The sequence below is a fragment of the Camelus ferus genome, chromosome 5 (assembly GCF_009834535.1).
Source record: "Camelus ferus isolate YT-003-E chromosome 5, BCGSAC_Cfer_1.0, whole genome shotgun sequence".
NCBI lineage: Eukaryota > Metazoa > Chordata > Mammalia > Artiodactyla > Camelidae > Camelus > Camelus ferus.
In genome coordinates this window covers 45,486,096-45,503,784 of record NC_045700.1, presented here as the reverse complement: position 1 = coordinate 45,503,784, position 17,689 = coordinate 45,486,096, and the positions used below count along the sequence as shown (strand labels likewise).

The window sequence follows — 17,689 nt, the reverse complement described above, 5'->3', positions numbered from 1 at the left end:
TTTACCCTCTTTTTACCTAATGAAAGATAATCTTGGTATGAGGAGTTTGCTGGTGTCTTACAGCTCTTTCTTTCTCATATTTTTGCCTGAAGGCGCTTGACTTTGGCAGATATTGAGAGAATAGCCCCATTGGCTGAGGGAGCCTTACCTTACAACCTGGCAGAACTTCAGAGACAGGTAGGAGGAGTCTCATAAATTGAATCACCTTCAAAAATGCTGAAATAGTATGTACACGACAGCCTCGAGCCTCTGAATGCTATGAAAAGTAAAAACTTCTTTGCAGAAAGAGACTTTACTTAGCTCAAAGATTGCTTTTATAGAACTGTTACCCCCACTCTCATCGAGTATTTTTATGAGGCAATAGATTTATGTTTGTAGTTTTTTCTTTTAGCTTATTAAATAAGCTAAATAAGTGTGAAAATAAGTGTGCAAACATCCATGGCTTGGCTTCCCTTCCCCTAGAATTAGCAGTCTTTTCCTTTCATTTGTTTAATATTTAAAGATTAGTGTTAAGCTCACTTTGTATCATTAAACTGATATTTATAGGGTTTTTAAAATATAAAACATTCCTCTAATGAAATAAATCTTTCACTGAGCTTGTGCCTTATAGATTAGAACACTAACATAGGAAAACTAATGAACCAGAAAGAAAATCTTGACTATTATCACATTTCTGATAATATTAGGGTTTTTTTTTTTAATGTTAAGAATGATTAAAAACAGTAGTTCCTGAGTTCTATAAAGTTAATGTGGTCTTATTTCTGTTTTCAAAAACACTATCTTGGTAGGAAGATAAACCCCATGATACTACTTTGAAGAGTGGAATGGAGCAGTTCTTAAAAACGTCTTGTTTAAAACTGAAACCCCTGGAGCATTTGGAGGAAGCCTCAGTTACAGTGATGGTCACATGGTTTGGGGCTGGGAATGAGCGTTATAGGAGGGCTAGTCTGTGTCCTGTTATTTCCCTGGTGTAATAGACATGAGACCTGTAACCTTCATAATTCTTTAAGAGACTGTGATGCCCTTTGAAGCTAGGAACCATGGAAAGTTGTGGGAAGAGCAGGGAGGAAGACAGGAAACAAGAAAAGAGAGAGAAAAGCTAAATAGGCATGCCACGGGAAGAGCCCAAGCCTACTTTTTCTTTACTGCTGCCATATTGGTAAAGAGCCACATGTGCCAGTGAAACATTAAGATGTGTAAATGTGCTTCACTCTTGTAAGTTTCAGTAGCAAATCTTTCTTCTACTTGAGTTCCATGGAATTATGATTCTGCCTCTGAAACAAAGTAGAATTTCCAGTTTTACTTTGCATAATAAATAAGAACTTTTGTAGTCAGGTAAGTAAATTGAAAATGGAAAGTATTACGTTTATATGTACATTTTATGTTAGTACTTTATTTGCTTTGCGTGTAATAAAGCTTCCTGTAGATTAAAATATATCTGTAACCTACTGCAATTTAGCTTCTTTAGTAGAGAAAAAAAAAAAACCCTCTTATCTCTTGCCATCAAAGTTTATTTTCATTACAGGATCTCAGAGCCTTTAAACAGTAGATGGATTTATTTCAATTCATTGATTTACAGTAAAGTTTAACAATTTTTAAAAGAATTTGAGATGTATTGAATTATTTAAAGACCTCTTACTGAATTTAATTTTATATTTTGTATTATACATTTATAAAAATTTGCTCTTGAAGTTTGAAAAATTGCATTTCAAAAGATAATTTTTAGGGTTATGTCTATTACTGTAGCTTTTCCTGGGGGTGCCCTTAATATTTGTAATTGGGGAATATTTCATTTACCTTATTTTAAAAAATGTAATGAATTTTAAATCCCAATTTATTTCCTCCTTTCTCATCCTTTCTGTTGCTCTTCCTTTTCATTTCACCTGCCTCTCTTGCCCCTAGCGATTTTCCTGGAGGCCATAACTGAAAGATGTTTTTGTAATCTTTGGCGCCCTAAGTCTATGTCGCTCATACTTCTGAGTCCTTAGGAGGGTGATGTAATTCTACTACTGTTGTAAATTTTCTTGAAGACAGATTTGAAGATGATTTGCCTGCCATTGGTAGCAGCACTGATGCTTTTCTGCTGGCATGGATGGCCTCAGAGTTCTTGTCAGATACTTAGAAAATGGGCAGTGATAAAAACCACCACTTTCTCCCTTTTCCTTTCCTCTTTTCCTTGGGTTTCTGATTGGCATCCAGAGTGGTGGTAGAGTGCCTTCACTGCCTTTTCCCGAACCAGTACGATGGCACAGGGATCTGCAGTCTCCAGAGAGCAGAGACCTCGGTGTTCTTGCATTGGTCCCAAAGGAGGACCCTCAGAGCCTGTATTGTTTAATTTTCCTTTCGCGTATTATCTAGATTGAGTGGTCTTATTGCTGAGGGTTAAGAATAGAGAAATAAAAATGAAGATTTTTTATCTTTTTTTTTTCCTGTAAATTATTGTAAAAGCAGCACCTGAGAAAGTAAAACTCATAGTCATAAATAATTTTTAGAATTCATAGAAACAGATTTATGAGGGATTATTTAAGAGGGATTCAAATTAATATCCCTAGTTATATCCATTGTAAAATCTGACCTTCTCTGTCCTTGGGATCTGGTACAAGTTTCTGTGGGCCTTAGTTTCTCCTTTGGTAAAATTAGTACCTTCATATATTTCCAAGAGTCTTTCAAATTCCTGCATTCTGTAAAAATGATATGAATCAATAGTTGTTTTTTTTTGTTTTAATTTTCAGAATTCTTAATGTATTTTCCTTTTTCCTTGTAGCATGAAAAAGTTTGTAAGGAATACAGGCTAGGACCCAAGTAGAATAATATAAAAATATTCCTAAGTTCCTATAGCAAACAAAGCAGTAAACTTTCTGCAGTTTTCAGTCTACTTAAAGCCTTTTTCAATTAACATATTTTAGACTTATGAGGCATTCTAAGGCAGCTGTATAGACTACATTTTTAGTGACTCATTTTTTAAAATTCTCTAAACTGTAGAATTAGTCATGCTAATCATAACTATTTCCACTTCCAGAAGACATTGTTGATTCTCTTACAATTTTTCCTAGTAATTTATAATTTATAATTATACCAAACTAAGAATGCATAGATTATTTACATTTTGTGTGAACAATGTTCCCCTATAGGAATCTACTTGAAACAGATTAAAAATAGGAAGAATGGCATGGTTTTTTTTTATTGCAATGTATGAAAGCTCTTATTTTTTAAAAAAATTTAACATTTTTTTATTGAAATGTAGTCGCTTTACAATGTTGTGACAATTTCTGGTGTGAGGCACAATGCTCCAGTCATACATGAACATACATATATTCATTTTCATATTCTTTTTCATCATAAGTTACTACAAGATACTGAATATAGCTCCCTGTGCTATACAGTATGAACTTGTTGTTTATCTGAAAGTTCTTATTGAAAACAGATGTGCATGATGGAGAATCTGTGAGTTTAGAAATAGAAGAGAAGCTATGAGAGGCAGAGTTTAAGAGGTTGGGCGCTGATTATGTAACATCTCTATGTAGCAGTTCCCTCATTTATTAAACAGAGATAGTAGTATCCATCTTACAGGGTTATTGTGAGAATTACATGAGATAATGCACATACATTAGGTCTGGCGCCTACTAAGCATACAATAAGAGAAGTCTATCTGAGCAAACACCCAAGTTGGACTCAAATATATTTATGACACAACTCCTTCATCCACCCTCATCTATTTTCCTTAGGTGAAAGGGGTTGAGAAGTGAGAAAGAATTACATTTTTTATATTTTTTACCTTGCTTCCCAAAATATTTTACTTTTTAAATTTTTGTGCTTCCTGAAATTCTACATTACATTTTTAAAATTTAATTGATGAATATTCATAAAGAAAAAAATCCCCACCCCACACCATATACAAAAATGTATTGCAGCTGAAATATTCTAAACTTGAAAGATGAAAACTTAGAGAAGATAACATAGGAGTTTATATTAAATGATCAAGAGGTGAGCAAAGATTTCACAAACGGGGTGCAAAATACTTACCATAAATAAAAAGATTAAAAAGTTGAACTTAATTCAACTTAAGAACCTTTTTTCATTAAAGCATATCACTGAAAGGATGAAAAGATAGGCTACACAAAAGGGAAAGATAGAGGATATTCAGATGGAGGAAGGAAGGAAGGAAAGTTAGTTCAGTGTCATAAGTAAACAAAAAAATACACGTTAAAACTACAATTAGATGTTATTTTATACTGTCGAGATTGGCCGAATTTATACTCTGACAGTGGCAAGTGTTGTTTAGGAGGTGGAGGAATGTCATAAAATGCTGGCGTCACAACTTTGGAAACTATTTGGGAGTATCAGCTGCAATTGAAGAGACACTTAGCCTGTGACCTGACGGTTCCTCTCCTGGGTGTAGTCCCTAGCAGAAATGAGTACATATGTTGATTAAAAGACATATGCGACAATGTATATAGCAGCATTATTTGCAATAGCAAAAAACTGGAAAATATTCCAGTGTATGTCAGTACTAGAATGGGTGAATATGTTGTGGTACAGAGATGACCAGTGAGAAAAATGGAAGTTTTCATTTGGGTAAAGTGAGTTAAATAGAAGGAGGTGAGTTGCAGAGAGAAATGGATGTGACATTTTTGGAGCGTTAAGCACTTTGGAGGTTAAAGACCAATTTTAGCCCAGTGTGAAGATGGGTAGACAACTTTTTTTTCCTTGTTGTGTGTCACATAATTACTTTTTCAACCACATGGGTTAAATTATCTATGATGAACTTGCTTGGGCATATACATACTTTTGAAAAAAAGTTTTGTTTCTATGGGAAATTATATTCAAACTCTGGACCACTTTTACAGAGGACTTTTGGAATATAAGCTGGCTTGGGTTCTGTCAGAACATTATTAGAATGATTTTTCTATTTCATGTATAGCATTTCTTTGACATAGGAGTTTGTCTCTTTTGTGTATTTTGCATTCTAATGGACCTTCTTTGAACTTTGGATTCAGGAGTAAAGAGAAAGCATTACAACCCACTTTCTAGTTCCTTTTTGGAACTTTTTACTTCTGTCACCTGCGGTAGTTTTACCATAAATGGAAATCTATTCTCAAAAAGGAGGAAATTGGGTATATGTATTGATTTTATTTATGTATTTATTAGCCATTTACCTCATTTAAAATAGTAGATTCAAAAGCTTATTACAGCCTTTTACACAATTTAACCTCCCCTCTTACTGAGAAAAAAAGTATACATTGTTTAGCATTAGAGAGAAATATATATACACATAGGTATTTCCTTTTCTTTACCCACATCTCTAGACTCACAATTTTTTAATTGGGTTTTAATCTTGTTTTGTGAGGTCAAGAGTATTGAATTCAAATTCAGACATATTAAATTTATAGATGTAATTTGTAGACAAAAGAATTTTACTTTCCCTAATCTTATTTTATTTTCCCTAATTATACATTTTAGTTGGTACAAAGTATAGTCTCTGCCCCCCACTCTCCCCACCCATGCTCAGTGTAAAAGACTTCAGCTTTTCCTTCCTTTTCTTCTGTTCATCAGTACTGTGCCATTTGGAAGAGGCAGTTGTCTTTCGCTTGGTTTGGGCGGGGTGCTTGACTTGTTAACTGACATGATCTTGCCTTATCTAATTCTCATTTATAGAATGAGGTACCTTTAACAACAAAGCAGAAAAACTTTATCCTCTCCAAATGAGATCTCAAGCCATTTTCTCATTTCCTATCATATACATATGCTTAGGGAGTAAGTAGTAGGTTAAAAATCATTTAAGATTCTCAACTCTTATTTTGCTTTGAAAAACACTTAATTAATCTTGTTAAATATCATCTTCATGATCATAATCATAACCTTGAAGAAAAGAGTGCCTTTTCCTTTGGCCCATTTGCTCACGGTAGGTGATCTTCTTAGTGCTGAAATTTTCTTTCAGCATAAATGCTAAAAACATTCAATACACAGTCGTTAATAGGGATGACAGCTATGGTAGCATTCTGTTTATGATTATTCATGAAGTGAAATCCATAGCATTAATTACATTAATTTACATACCTGAATACAAGCGAACCGTAAGTTATAGTGATAGCTAAGCCTAAAAAAAACCCTTAGTAACCATATATCATATGTTTTTGAAAAAATAAATGCTTTTAATAAGGACGGAGGTGATATTTCTTTCAAAAGGCATTTGGGTATTTATAGTAAGAGGTGTTTTTAGCTAAGAATTAAAGCACAGTATAATCCTACAGTTTTCATAGGATTTTGTAGGGCTTATGAACATTCTTTAAAGGAAGAGCATATAAAGAAAATATATATGATTGAACACAGGAGAAACCTTTTCTATGAATAAAGGAATTAGTGGTTACTTGATTCTTTTTTTTTAAATTGAGGTATAGTTGATTTACAATATTACATTAATTTCAGATGTACAACTTAGTGACTCAATATTTTTGTAGATTATACTTCATTTAAAATTATTATAAAATAATGGCTATATTTCCCTGTGCTGTTCAATATATCCTTGTTGCTTATTTATTTTACATAGTGGTTTTTGTGTTTCTTAATCCCATACCCCTATTTTGCCCTTCCCCTCCACTTGATTCTTAACTTGGGATCATAGCCCTTTTTATTCAGTGAATTTTAATTCACTATGTTCTTTTGAAAGGAATCATGGTTGAAAATAATTAATAATCTTCGAGAATGAGATTTATTTTCACCCAGTTTTGTGATTGAGAAAGTCCAATTTCAGAGTCTCACAAGGGAACTTATTTACAGAATATTGAAAAACATTGAACCCCTGAGGATTGCATTAGGGCACAGGTCTTGAGTGCTTGGTTTAGGGGACAAAAAATCTCTGAACAGTCTAAAATTAGTATTATTGTTACAAGAATAAACAGAACAAAACATGATTATCTTTTTGGGTGGCATATCTTTTGCCATTCTGTGTGAGTCAATCAAAATTAGGCCTATACTCAAAGTTTTGTTAAAATAGTTTACTCTTTCCCTTGTTAAATTTCAAATAAAAATATCAATCTTTAATTATTAATTATTCACTTTGGTTACACTCTATAAATCAAACATAATGATGGCCATGCAGTTGCTTGGGCTAACTTGCTAGGCAAAGATGTATTCCCTACAAAATCATGATTATGTCCTATGTGCAATTTTTTACCTTTTTATTGATGGTTTCTTCCATGTATTAAATTTAGTTTTAGATTTAATAGATATATGCTTTCACCTAATTGGATTATAATAAAATTGTTATATGGAGATAGTTGACACTTATGAAATGTAATGATTTTATTTGAAGTAATGGTGTTCAAAGAAGACAGATGAAACCTTTCTATAGGCTGCTTCCAAAATTGTAAATCTTTCGCTTGGCCATATTTAGTTTGGTTAATTGAGCTTTGAAGAGATTGTACAAATGAAAGCAAATCAGAGTAGACGAGCTTACTTTTTTCTTTCCTTTAGACAGGGAGTCTCTCTCCATTAAATTATTCTAGATTATTCTAGTGAGAATATCTAAACTTTTAAATTATGCTATGTTTTAAAAATCTCATTCAAGTTAATATTTTTCAAGTTGTCTTATGATAAAGCAGTATCTTATCCTTCATTTCAGACTGTTTATACATGTATCTGCTATTTTCATAATGAAAATATTAAGTAACAATACTGACACACTAATATAGGCAAATTATTTCAAGTCCTTTATGCTGTGGCATAGCTATGAAAAAACATTCTGAAGCACAATAGGATTTTCCCCTTTGCTTTATTATCAACATAGATTTTATGTTAGAACTATAAATGTGGCTTAAGACAGTGATTCTCAACTTAACTACATAGCAGAACAATTAGAAGCCTTTAAAAAATTTTACAAGCCCCAGGCCTCGGGAATATATTTTTTTAGGTCCCTCAGGTGTTTTCTTTGCCTAGGCAGTGTTGAGAAATACGTAGGTCTCAGAGAGCAAATGCTCAATAGCATAGGTGAGAAATACTTATCTAGTGATAACCTCAGTGGTTGAGCTTCAAATCCAGAAACAAGGGGTCAAAGGCCCTGAACCCTAGAAACAGCAGCTATAGAAGTTTTTCACTTTAGCGCAAAAGAGAAGTCCTTGACCTTGCTTTGCATGTAATCTGAACAGTTCTAGTTGTGTGATTTTTCCAATCTTGATAGATGAGAAGCAGCAAAATCAAACTAGGAGGCTGTTGGTAAAAGAAGTAATAGCTGTCAGGCATGGGAAGAGAACACAAGCCGCTGCATTAGATCTTGATGCAGTAACTACGGACGTATGAATACGTTGATCTTCAGTCACTAGAGATGGTAGATTATGATCAATATTCTCTGATTCAGGAATCAGGATAGTTTTTGTACATTTTAGAAAGATTTTAAAATTTTAAGTTGGTTAAAGAAGGGGGAAAAGATTTTATACCTGAGATGTTTACTTACCTGAGAGATTCACTTCTGAAGAATGATAGTTTATCCCCAATAGTAGCAGATAAATTGGCCATTACTAGGCTTGTGAAAAAGAGAGGGGAGAAAGCTAATGTGTCTGGCCAGATGTGATTTTTAAATGCAAATAATAGAAGTATCTATTTCAAAATCTTAAAATAGCCAAATTGTAGCTTTTTCATTGTTTATATGCTTCTCCAAAATTTTTTACATGTTTTCTTCTTCCCCACAGCAATCTTACGGATTAGGCAGACCTATCTGGCTCCAGATTGCCGAGTCTGCTTACAGATTCACTCTGGGCTCAGTTGCTGGAGGTGAGTGACATGTCTATGTGCTGTTTCAAGCTTGTGTTCATGTAATACTATCGCACTAGACCGGGACAGATCAGCAAAGGTGCAGTTCATTGTTCCCAAGGGTCATGACTGCAGGGCTTTCTGAAGTGTTCTTTATTTTTACCTATGATCAGAGGACTTGTCATAGCACAGCCATGGCCCCTCTGGCTCCAGTCTGTCTTCAGGACAAAACCTCTGTAATAATGTGAAAGTCTTGGATGCAGTACTGCGCTCACCTTAATTATACTGGTTAAAGCCAGTACGAAGAAATGGAGAATAAGATTGTGTTTATTTATGGTGTTAGGGGAGGGGCTGGTAGAAAATCAGGATTTAGGGTACAAATCTCAGAACCTTATGAAATTAAACAGTCTCTCAAAGTGATTGGCTTTTGCTTTTCTGTTTGTATTTTTTTCCCTCTTGTCTTTTAATGATTGAAGAATAGCTAGACTTGTAGGTTATTTGCTAAAATGAACCTCCCTTCCCTGCTCCTGGGGGAAATTTAAGAGACTTTTTTGTTTTGCTTCACTCTCTCTGTAGAAGATGTGTAAAACCCGAAGTTGCTTTGTTGAGAAGAATCTAGCAGGTGTGATTAAAATACTTACGATTTTTCAAAACAAGTCTGAACTGATGAAACAACTATTTTTCTTTTCAGTCACAGTTTTAGAAGTTGAATGGCATGTCTTGGTTTTCAACAGTTGAAAAATATAATACTCTAATTCATGTGATAAATTTTTTAGTCACTGAGAAATTCTAAAGCGTGACTTTTTTTTTTTTCAATTGAATTCTCCACATAGATGTGGCGGAGGGGGGTCTTATTGAGATTTGGTTCCAATATTATAGTTGTAACTAAGGTTAATTTACCAAAATGCTGTAGCAAACTAGATTTTAAAGTTACAGCCACCTATATGTACATACGTAGTTATTTTAAGAGGTAACTGGTATAGTATGTAGGTATTTAATGGAAAATGTAAAGAAATATGTTATATATAATAGTTTAATGTTGTTATAGACAATTTAGTGTTGATTATCTAATGTTGGTGATAACTTGAAAATCCACTGCTATTCTCTGAAGCAGCTGTTTTATGGATCCCAATGGTTGCTAGTCTGTGATCCTTCAGCTGTGTATGAGAGAGGGAAAAATTACATGCAGTGTGTTTTGTGAGAATAGACACTGTGTTCTATTTTCTAGTCCTTTGAGATGAGGTTTGTTGTCCTTATAGATTCTGCATTTGGTTGTGCTCTCCTTTAAGCCTAAAAATTGTTTTATTTGTAGCTGTGGGAGCCACCGCTGTATATCCTATAGATCTGGTGAAGACCCGCATGCAAAACCAGCGTGGCACTGGCTCCGTTGTCGGGGAGCTGATGTACAAAAACAGCTTTGACTGTTTTAAGAAAGTCTTGCGTTATGAGGGCTTCTTTGGACTCTACCGGGGTGAGTAAGCAAAGCTCAGCTGCTGAAGTGAGTGATTTTATCTCACCAGCACCAGGTAGGATCTCACGCCTTATGAAAATCAGTGTGTAGCCTGTCCACTCAGACGAGGGCTGTTTTCTCTCTTTTTATTTTCTCATTGCTCGTTTCCCTTTTTACAATCTTACTGGTAACTAGCAATATTAGTCTGCAGAGAAGCTCTTTGTTTCTTCTTCCTGCAATCCAAAGCCTACATTTGTCTCAACATGGGTCTTTGGTCACTGTGGGCTTACAAACTAAAACAGATGTCCGCAGGTGGAATACAAGGATGACAGCTAAGAAATAAGAGAGCTTCTTTTCTCAAATAATTAGAGAGGAGAAATACACCTCTTCTCTGCGAAATAGAAGCCAGGCTGCCACTTGAAGGTGAGTTTACCCTCCATCCACTTGTTTCAACAGAAATATCAAATGTTTTTGTCTCTTCCAAGGAGACCATTCATAAGTCTTTTCCAGTGAGTCATCTAAAGTTTAAGAAAAAAAGAAAAGAAAAAAACGTTTTGCTCCAAGTCTCACTCTTGCTCCTTTTTTCCCCTTACTTACCTGAGAGGCACTGAGTGAAAGCAGGGAGATTTTCTTTTGCAAGGAATGTTGCCGCCAACTCTAGGTGGAGCACAGCTGTCGGCATCAGAGGCAGAACCTTGTGCAGAGTTCTCCCCACCCTCGTCAGCTTTGTAGGAACTTGTTCTCTTTGGAGAGGGAGACTTTCATGTACATGTTTTTACATTATAATTTAGGGTGTCCTTTGGGAGGGAGATTAATTTTTTAATCCCTTTGGGCGCCACTTGGAATTCTTTGAAAAATACTCTCTACATGCTCAGGTCCAGGGCATTTATGTAATTTACTGTACTTGTTTGTTTGCACACACAGCCTCATTAATCCTGAGCTTATTCTAAGCTCTGTTGAACTGTTTGGCTTAGAACCTCTTCCTTGAAAAGAAAGACTGGGCCTGAACAAAGCTTTATGCTCATGGATAGAGGGAAAAATACCTCTGATTAGCATTATGTGCAGATACTCAAGTGAAAATGTAGTTCTGATACACTTGAAGGAGAGGGTCATGAGGATCTTCATTTTTTTCTATATATAGAACAAAAGAATTCCTAGTTCTGGATTCAAACTAGGTTCAAATACCTTGCTCCTGAGAAGGAATGTAATGAATTTTGATCAAATATTCAGAATGCTAGCCTCTCTAAATTCTAGCTGTGTGACATTTACTCCATGGGAAGAGGTATGCATTATTTAGAATGCAGATCTGTGCATATGAGTGCATGTTTTAAACTGTACTAAGCCCCGCATATATTGATTTTATTTAATAGGGACTCTAAGGATTAAGTAGCACTAAGGTTGTTTTCGTCTTTGGCACCTGCAGTCTTTCTTTGTTGAATAACAGTCTTTCCTCCTCCTTGGTATACTTTTAAAGAGAATGTTCTCTATCAGAAGGAGCCTAGATATATACTGCACACTTCAGCCTATTCAGTGGATGGATGCTCACAGGAGGTTTCATTTGGGAGAGATATGTTAATTAAATGAGTCCAATATAGCAAGTTAGGGGTGGGGGTGGAGGGATCATTAGCTTTATTCAAGATGTGAGCTGATAAAGTCAGTCCTTTAAATGACAGACTCTTGTACTAGCGAGAAAATTGTAGAAGTCCTGTATATAAATACAGTGATTGTTGAAATTGTCATATATTGCTTAGTACTGGTCCATTATTTTGTCAGATGATTGACAAAATTGTTGACATATTAACCTAAATTTCTTTATAGGCAACAATGATAAAATGACATAAATCAGTACTTTATTAAAATTCCATGAGCTTTATTGAGGCAAGTTGTAAAACAAATACATATGCTTACATGGTTCTTTGGGAGTTAGATTAAAAGTAATAGGGCCTGATAATCATGGGAGTTAGAAAGTTAAGACTGCCATCTGCTGATTTATTCTTTTAAGTCAGTCTGCTACCCATTAAAGGTGTGTGCAGATTTGTGTTTGTCATTGATAATTCAGTTTGACTGACAGTAGCCTGTATGTGCAATTACTTGCTGGCTCTCAACTCACAGAAAATCACTCAGCAGTATCCTCAAAGTAGGCTTAAGACCAGAAGTCAGCATGCAAACACATACATAACTCCCCCTTGGCTGGGTGATTTAAAGGATATAAAATGTTTATTGTTAGCGTCTTTAAAAAGTGTATGCAAAAAATGTATGCTAACGATTTAGATAATCTGTGTGCTTTGGAAAGTTGAGCCCTATGAATAGCTACAGATGTTGAATTGTTTATATATTTTTTTCTTTTACAGCCAGCCTGGGAAATTTAACTTTCTAAGAATAATGATTTCCTTTGTTTCAAGAGAATTCTTTTGAAATGTCTTAAGTTTGACATATATTAGTAAATAAGAATACAACGGGCTGTTTTTGCTTGTAGAAGATACCCATTAAATGGTTCCTAAAACTACATTTTTCTTTGCAGTTTTGGCTTTCTTTTAAATAAATAAGTACTGAGTTCTTGGTTTTTCTAAAGAGAAAATTAAGGGAGTTGGTGTTCTGTAATAACCAAACCACTGTGTACTATTACATAATACATCATTTGTGGCAAAATCTGGGTCTGCTTAACAGGATGCTTTGCAGAGCTCTCCTGAGCATACAACATTGGCTTCTCTAAAGTGTCCATGGATGTTAGTATGTTGTTGGTTGTAAAGGGAGAGAATTTGGTTTCATTGTTGCTGGCAGTGTTCTGAGAGTATTCAGAACATTCCTTCCTCACAGTTTTGGGGAGGTGTTAGATAACTGGACTTTAAAGGAAGCATGCTTAAGAGAAGGATTTATAGCCTCAAGAAAGCATACCATTCTATTTGACATAAATAACTATTATATATATTTGCATAGTTTTTAGGATAATCCACTTCTTTCCCTTTTTAATGAAAACCCTAAAATGTTTGATGGGTAAATAATGTGGGGAAAACCGTTCCTTGTTAGGCTTATGTAGTCATGCCTAGTATATCTTATTGCTAACGATTCTTTCTGTCTACCTAGGTCTGATACCACAACTTATAGGAGTTGCTCCAGAAAAGGCCATTAAACTAACTGTAAGTTTCTCTCTCATTGAATTTATATCATTTGTTTAGATTATCAGTAAGCCAAAAATTAAAACTGTTGCTGCCAAGATTAGCCCACTATCAAAGCGTTTGTAAAATTTTAAATTTATATGCAGATATTTGATAATTTTTAATTATATATGAGACAGATACTTTGCTGACTTAGAAAACCAGTAATATACCACTAAAGGAACTGGTTGGGAATTCTGGTTAACTGATGTTGTCTTTCTAATTAGGTTAATGATTTTGTCCGGGATAAATTTACCAGAAGAGATGGCTCCATTCCAATTTTAGCAGAAATCCTTGCTGGAGGCTGTGTAAGTATTAATACTGGCAATTGCTCATGGCAAGTATGTTCCTTTAACCTCTTTGCACACTAGATACAATATCTGAGTGACATTCCGCCTGAACTCAGGGGATTCTTAGCGGATTTTCTCAGTGAACATATGGAATGATTTTTTAAATATCATTGCATAATCTAACTGGTTTTGAGTATAGAAAAGAGGTTGTATTTTTGTCAGCTCAGTCTCTCAGGAACTCCTGAGGTATTACCTTTCACACTTTTTAATGTTCTAATTCTGATTCTTCTTAAATACCACAGAAAACAGTAGTGGATAGAGTTACCATATATTTATATTGACTAGAACTTTAAAATAAGTGTGACATGACTAATTAATTGGGTCCTTATATTTTAGGTGTAGGATGGAGTAAGCCATTGTGGTATAATTATAATTTTCCTTCTTTAGGGACTAGAGGGTATAGCAAATAACTAAAACTATGTTGAGGCTATTGACAATTCTGAACACAGAGTTTCTATCTTTAAAGTGGGAGCATGACATTGAATTTAGACCAGTTTCTCAAATTTAAGTTTGCAGTTCAGCTGCAAACTTAAATTTTATTTCTGGTGTTCATTTCACATTTGGTAATACCTAATTTGGTTAAGACTTATTTAATCCGTTTGGTCCCTGAAACCCTTAATAACTTCCATTGAACTGGCTGACAGTCTTGGCTAAACCCTCTGCAGTTGCTTGTGGAACCTGAGGTGATGAGGTCAGTGACCTTTGCAGCTTTTAATTCAGGGAAAATGCCCTGAGGGTCAGAGAGAGAGGCTGCTGTGGATTCTCCTTCATGATATCTGTCGGCCTGGCACATAGGTGGGTCCTCAGCTTTCTGCAACCAATGTTTCGTATGGAAGAGGTAGCTTGGTGCGTGCTCGAGTGTGTGTGTGTGTACACTTACGTATGTACCTGTGTTTTTGTGTATGCCTGCAGGCAAGCCCAAGTGCATTTTTAGGAAGAAAACTCACCTCTTTGGCTAACTTTCTTTTTTAATGAAGAACAATTAATGGACATAGACTGAGACCTTTGCTAAGGTCCTACTATATTATCTGTTCTTCCTTTACCCCAATTACATGCTGTAATTGTTTTTCTTCTATTGAAAGGACCATTGCAAGTCATAAATATTCTTTTCCTCAGTGGTTTTAGTTTTAATTTGGTTAAGAAGTTTCCTGACTCAGCTTTGTCACAACACATGTGTACATTTGTCAGAAATCTCCTGTCATATTCTCTGTGTTCCATGTAGCTGATTATTTGTTTCCATTTGTAATACCCAGAAGTTTTTGCCCATGAAACCGACTTGTTCCCATGTCTGACCTGTGACCTAAGTGGTTAAATTATAATCAGATATTTTGTTCCTTTGTTCTTCCTAGGTATGGACCCTATTTCTAGGTTTGAACTTTGGGAATTTCTATTGAAGTCTGGGGTGCCTTGAGGGTTGTGCTGACACTCCAAATCTCTTCGTTAATCTTGACTCATTTCTGGAAGCTTTGTTGGCTTGTCTAGCTGGAAACTGACAGCATGAAAAATAGTCAGGTTGGGCTCTAGGTAGAATCATTAGGTTGTCTACAGTTCTTCACCACAAACACTTTCTGCTTCCCTCTTGCCTCTAAATCTCTTTATTCAGAGAGGAAAGAAAATGTACAGTTACTGAGTTTCTACTGATAAATTCAATCACACTGCAGTGTAAATGATTGTTAAAGCACAATCTGCTACTTCTCCCAAAAAGTGTACATTTTTCAACAGAGAATAAAGCCTTAAACAAAAAGTATGAGTCTCTGTTTATAGAATATCAGGCACTGTGGAATCTAGGAATACACGTTTTACTGAATGGTAAAGAGCCACCAGATAAATGCTGAGAAGAGTGGCTGCTCATGAGCCTGATCATGAGAACCCTCACCATCCTGGGTAGTGGTGGTGCCAGAGTGTGCAGTGTCCTTGTGTGTGTTTGGTTGAATGCTGTTACTGCCACTAGGTGAGAAGGGAGCTGCCGTTCTTCTAAAAATCACTCAATTTTAAAGATGTACCGAATGTGTTAACCTAATGCAGGTTAATTCAGAAGAAAGAGCTCAAACTGAATGGTCCGTGTTGACCTTATAGGTTTTTGCCCTAGCAGAAGGATCAGCTGAGACTGGGGCTTTGAGTTCCCTACATATGGAAGGGAAATTCTACTGCAATGAAAATAGCTGTGCTGTCCCCAGGGAAAATGGTGTGTACCAGCTAGATCATGAAGTGACTAAGAAATGAAAATATCCAGTCCTTAAACATTAGATGCTTTATTATTGTTTTGATTTATGATGTTTTTAAAAGTATGCGTATTTGATACATGCAGAAGAGTACATATTATATAGATAAAAATTTATAATAAAATGAGCATCCATGAATGAACCTACCACTCAGCTAAAATATTACTATTATCATTGACACTGGTTTTCCTTTTAATGTAGCTCTAATCTGCTAGGTTGCTAACAAGCAGTAAGGACTTTTCTTACTGGGCTCAACATTTTGTAGGCTTGGGCTCAACATTATTCTCAACTAGAACTGAAGAAAATAAAGCTTCAGTGAGATCCAGCATTTAGTAACCAGTGAAGTTGAGATTCAAACCACTTTTTGTCTCCAAATCTATACTTACTCACATTTAGTATGTTTTCATTCATTCTTTCCTTCATTTATTCACTCTCATTCAACAAGCTATCAAGGCTGAGAAGAATTTAGAATTTCTTCCTGTGCAGTGAACCAGGCTTAGGATATGTTTATATCTCACAGAAAAAGGGTAGTTCCTGATCGTTCTCTCCAGATAAAACTTAATCTTAAATTTAATCATATTCCACAGTGGTAATTTGAAAGTAGAATTCCTTATCATGATTTGCTTCATTTCTACATATCACCAAAAAAATGTGCTTATGATTATAATTCATCATAATAGCTACCATTTCTTGAGTATCTTACACTGGAATGAACACTTTATAGGCATTATCTCATTATTATTCCCAGCTAGAGTTGAAGAAACTAAAAAGTTCAGTGAAATCAAGCACTTAGTAAATGGAAAAATTGAGATTCAAACCACTTCTGTCTCTAAATCTGTATCCTTTTCTATTTGATATATGTTTCCATTCGTTCAGTCTTTCATTTATTCATTCTCTCATTTGTTGTATGCCTGCTATGTTTCAGGAAAAACTTTTAAATAACCGCTTTATTGAGATATAATTGACATATCGTACGGTTCCCCCCTTAAAGTGTGTATAGTTCAGCAGTTTTTAAGTATGTTCACAGAGCTGTGCAACTATCGCCACAGTCAATTTTAGAACATTTTTATTACCCCCAAAAGAAACCTAGTACCCGTTAGCTGTTGCCTTCCAATTTTCCCACCCTCTGCCCACCAAACCTTAGGCAACTACTAGTAAACTTTCTGTCTTTATAGGTTCACTGTTTCTGGACATTTCATATAAATGGAATCAATATATGGCCTTTTGTGTCTGACTTCTTTCAGTCAGCATAATGTTTTCAAGATTCATTCATGTTGTAGTATGTATCAGTATTTCAGGCCTTTTATTGCTGAATAATATTCCATTATATGGGTATACCACATTTTGTTTGTCTATTCATCAGTTGTTGAACATTGTTTTTTTTCCCCTACTCTTTGGCTATTATAAATAATGCCGCTATGAACATTCATGTGAAAAGTTTTGTGGACATCAGTTTTCATTTCTTTTGTATGTGTACTGGGGAGTGGAATTGGTGGGTCATGTGGTAACTCTAATTAGTGTTTTAAGGAGTTGCCAGACTGTTTTAAAAAGTGGCTGCACCATTTTACATTCCTACTGCTAATGTATGAGGGTTCTGATTTCTCTGCATCCTTTCCAATACTTGTTACCTTCCTTTTCATTATAGCCATCCTAATGGGTGTGAAGTGGCATCTTACTGTGATCCAGTGATTGACAGTGTTGAGCATCTTTTCATGAGGGTATTGGCATTTGTATATCTTTGGAGAACTATCCAGAAACTGTCCATTT

At 35.1% G+C, this 17,689-nt stretch overlaps 1 protein-coding gene across 2 annotated transcripts in view; it reads left to right on the top strand.

The window, feature by feature from the left end:
* Positions 1-17,689, top strand: part of SLC25A12 (solute carrier family 25 member 12) — a 79,251-nt gene that overhangs the window by 45,493 nt on the left and 16,069 nt on the right. For both annotated transcript variants that reach the window (XM_006195326.2, XM_014568260.2), the window contains 5 exons: positions 93-177; positions 8,685-8,766; positions 10,058-10,216; positions 13,280-13,332; positions 13,578-13,658. In XM_006195326.2, coding sequence (XP_006195388.1) covers positions 93-177; positions 8,685-8,766; positions 10,058-10,216; positions 13,280-13,332; positions 13,578-13,658 — 460 coding nt within the window. The remainder of the gene's footprint in view (positions 1-92; positions 178-8,684; positions 8,767-10,057; positions 10,217-13,279; positions 13,333-13,577; positions 13,659-17,689) is intronic.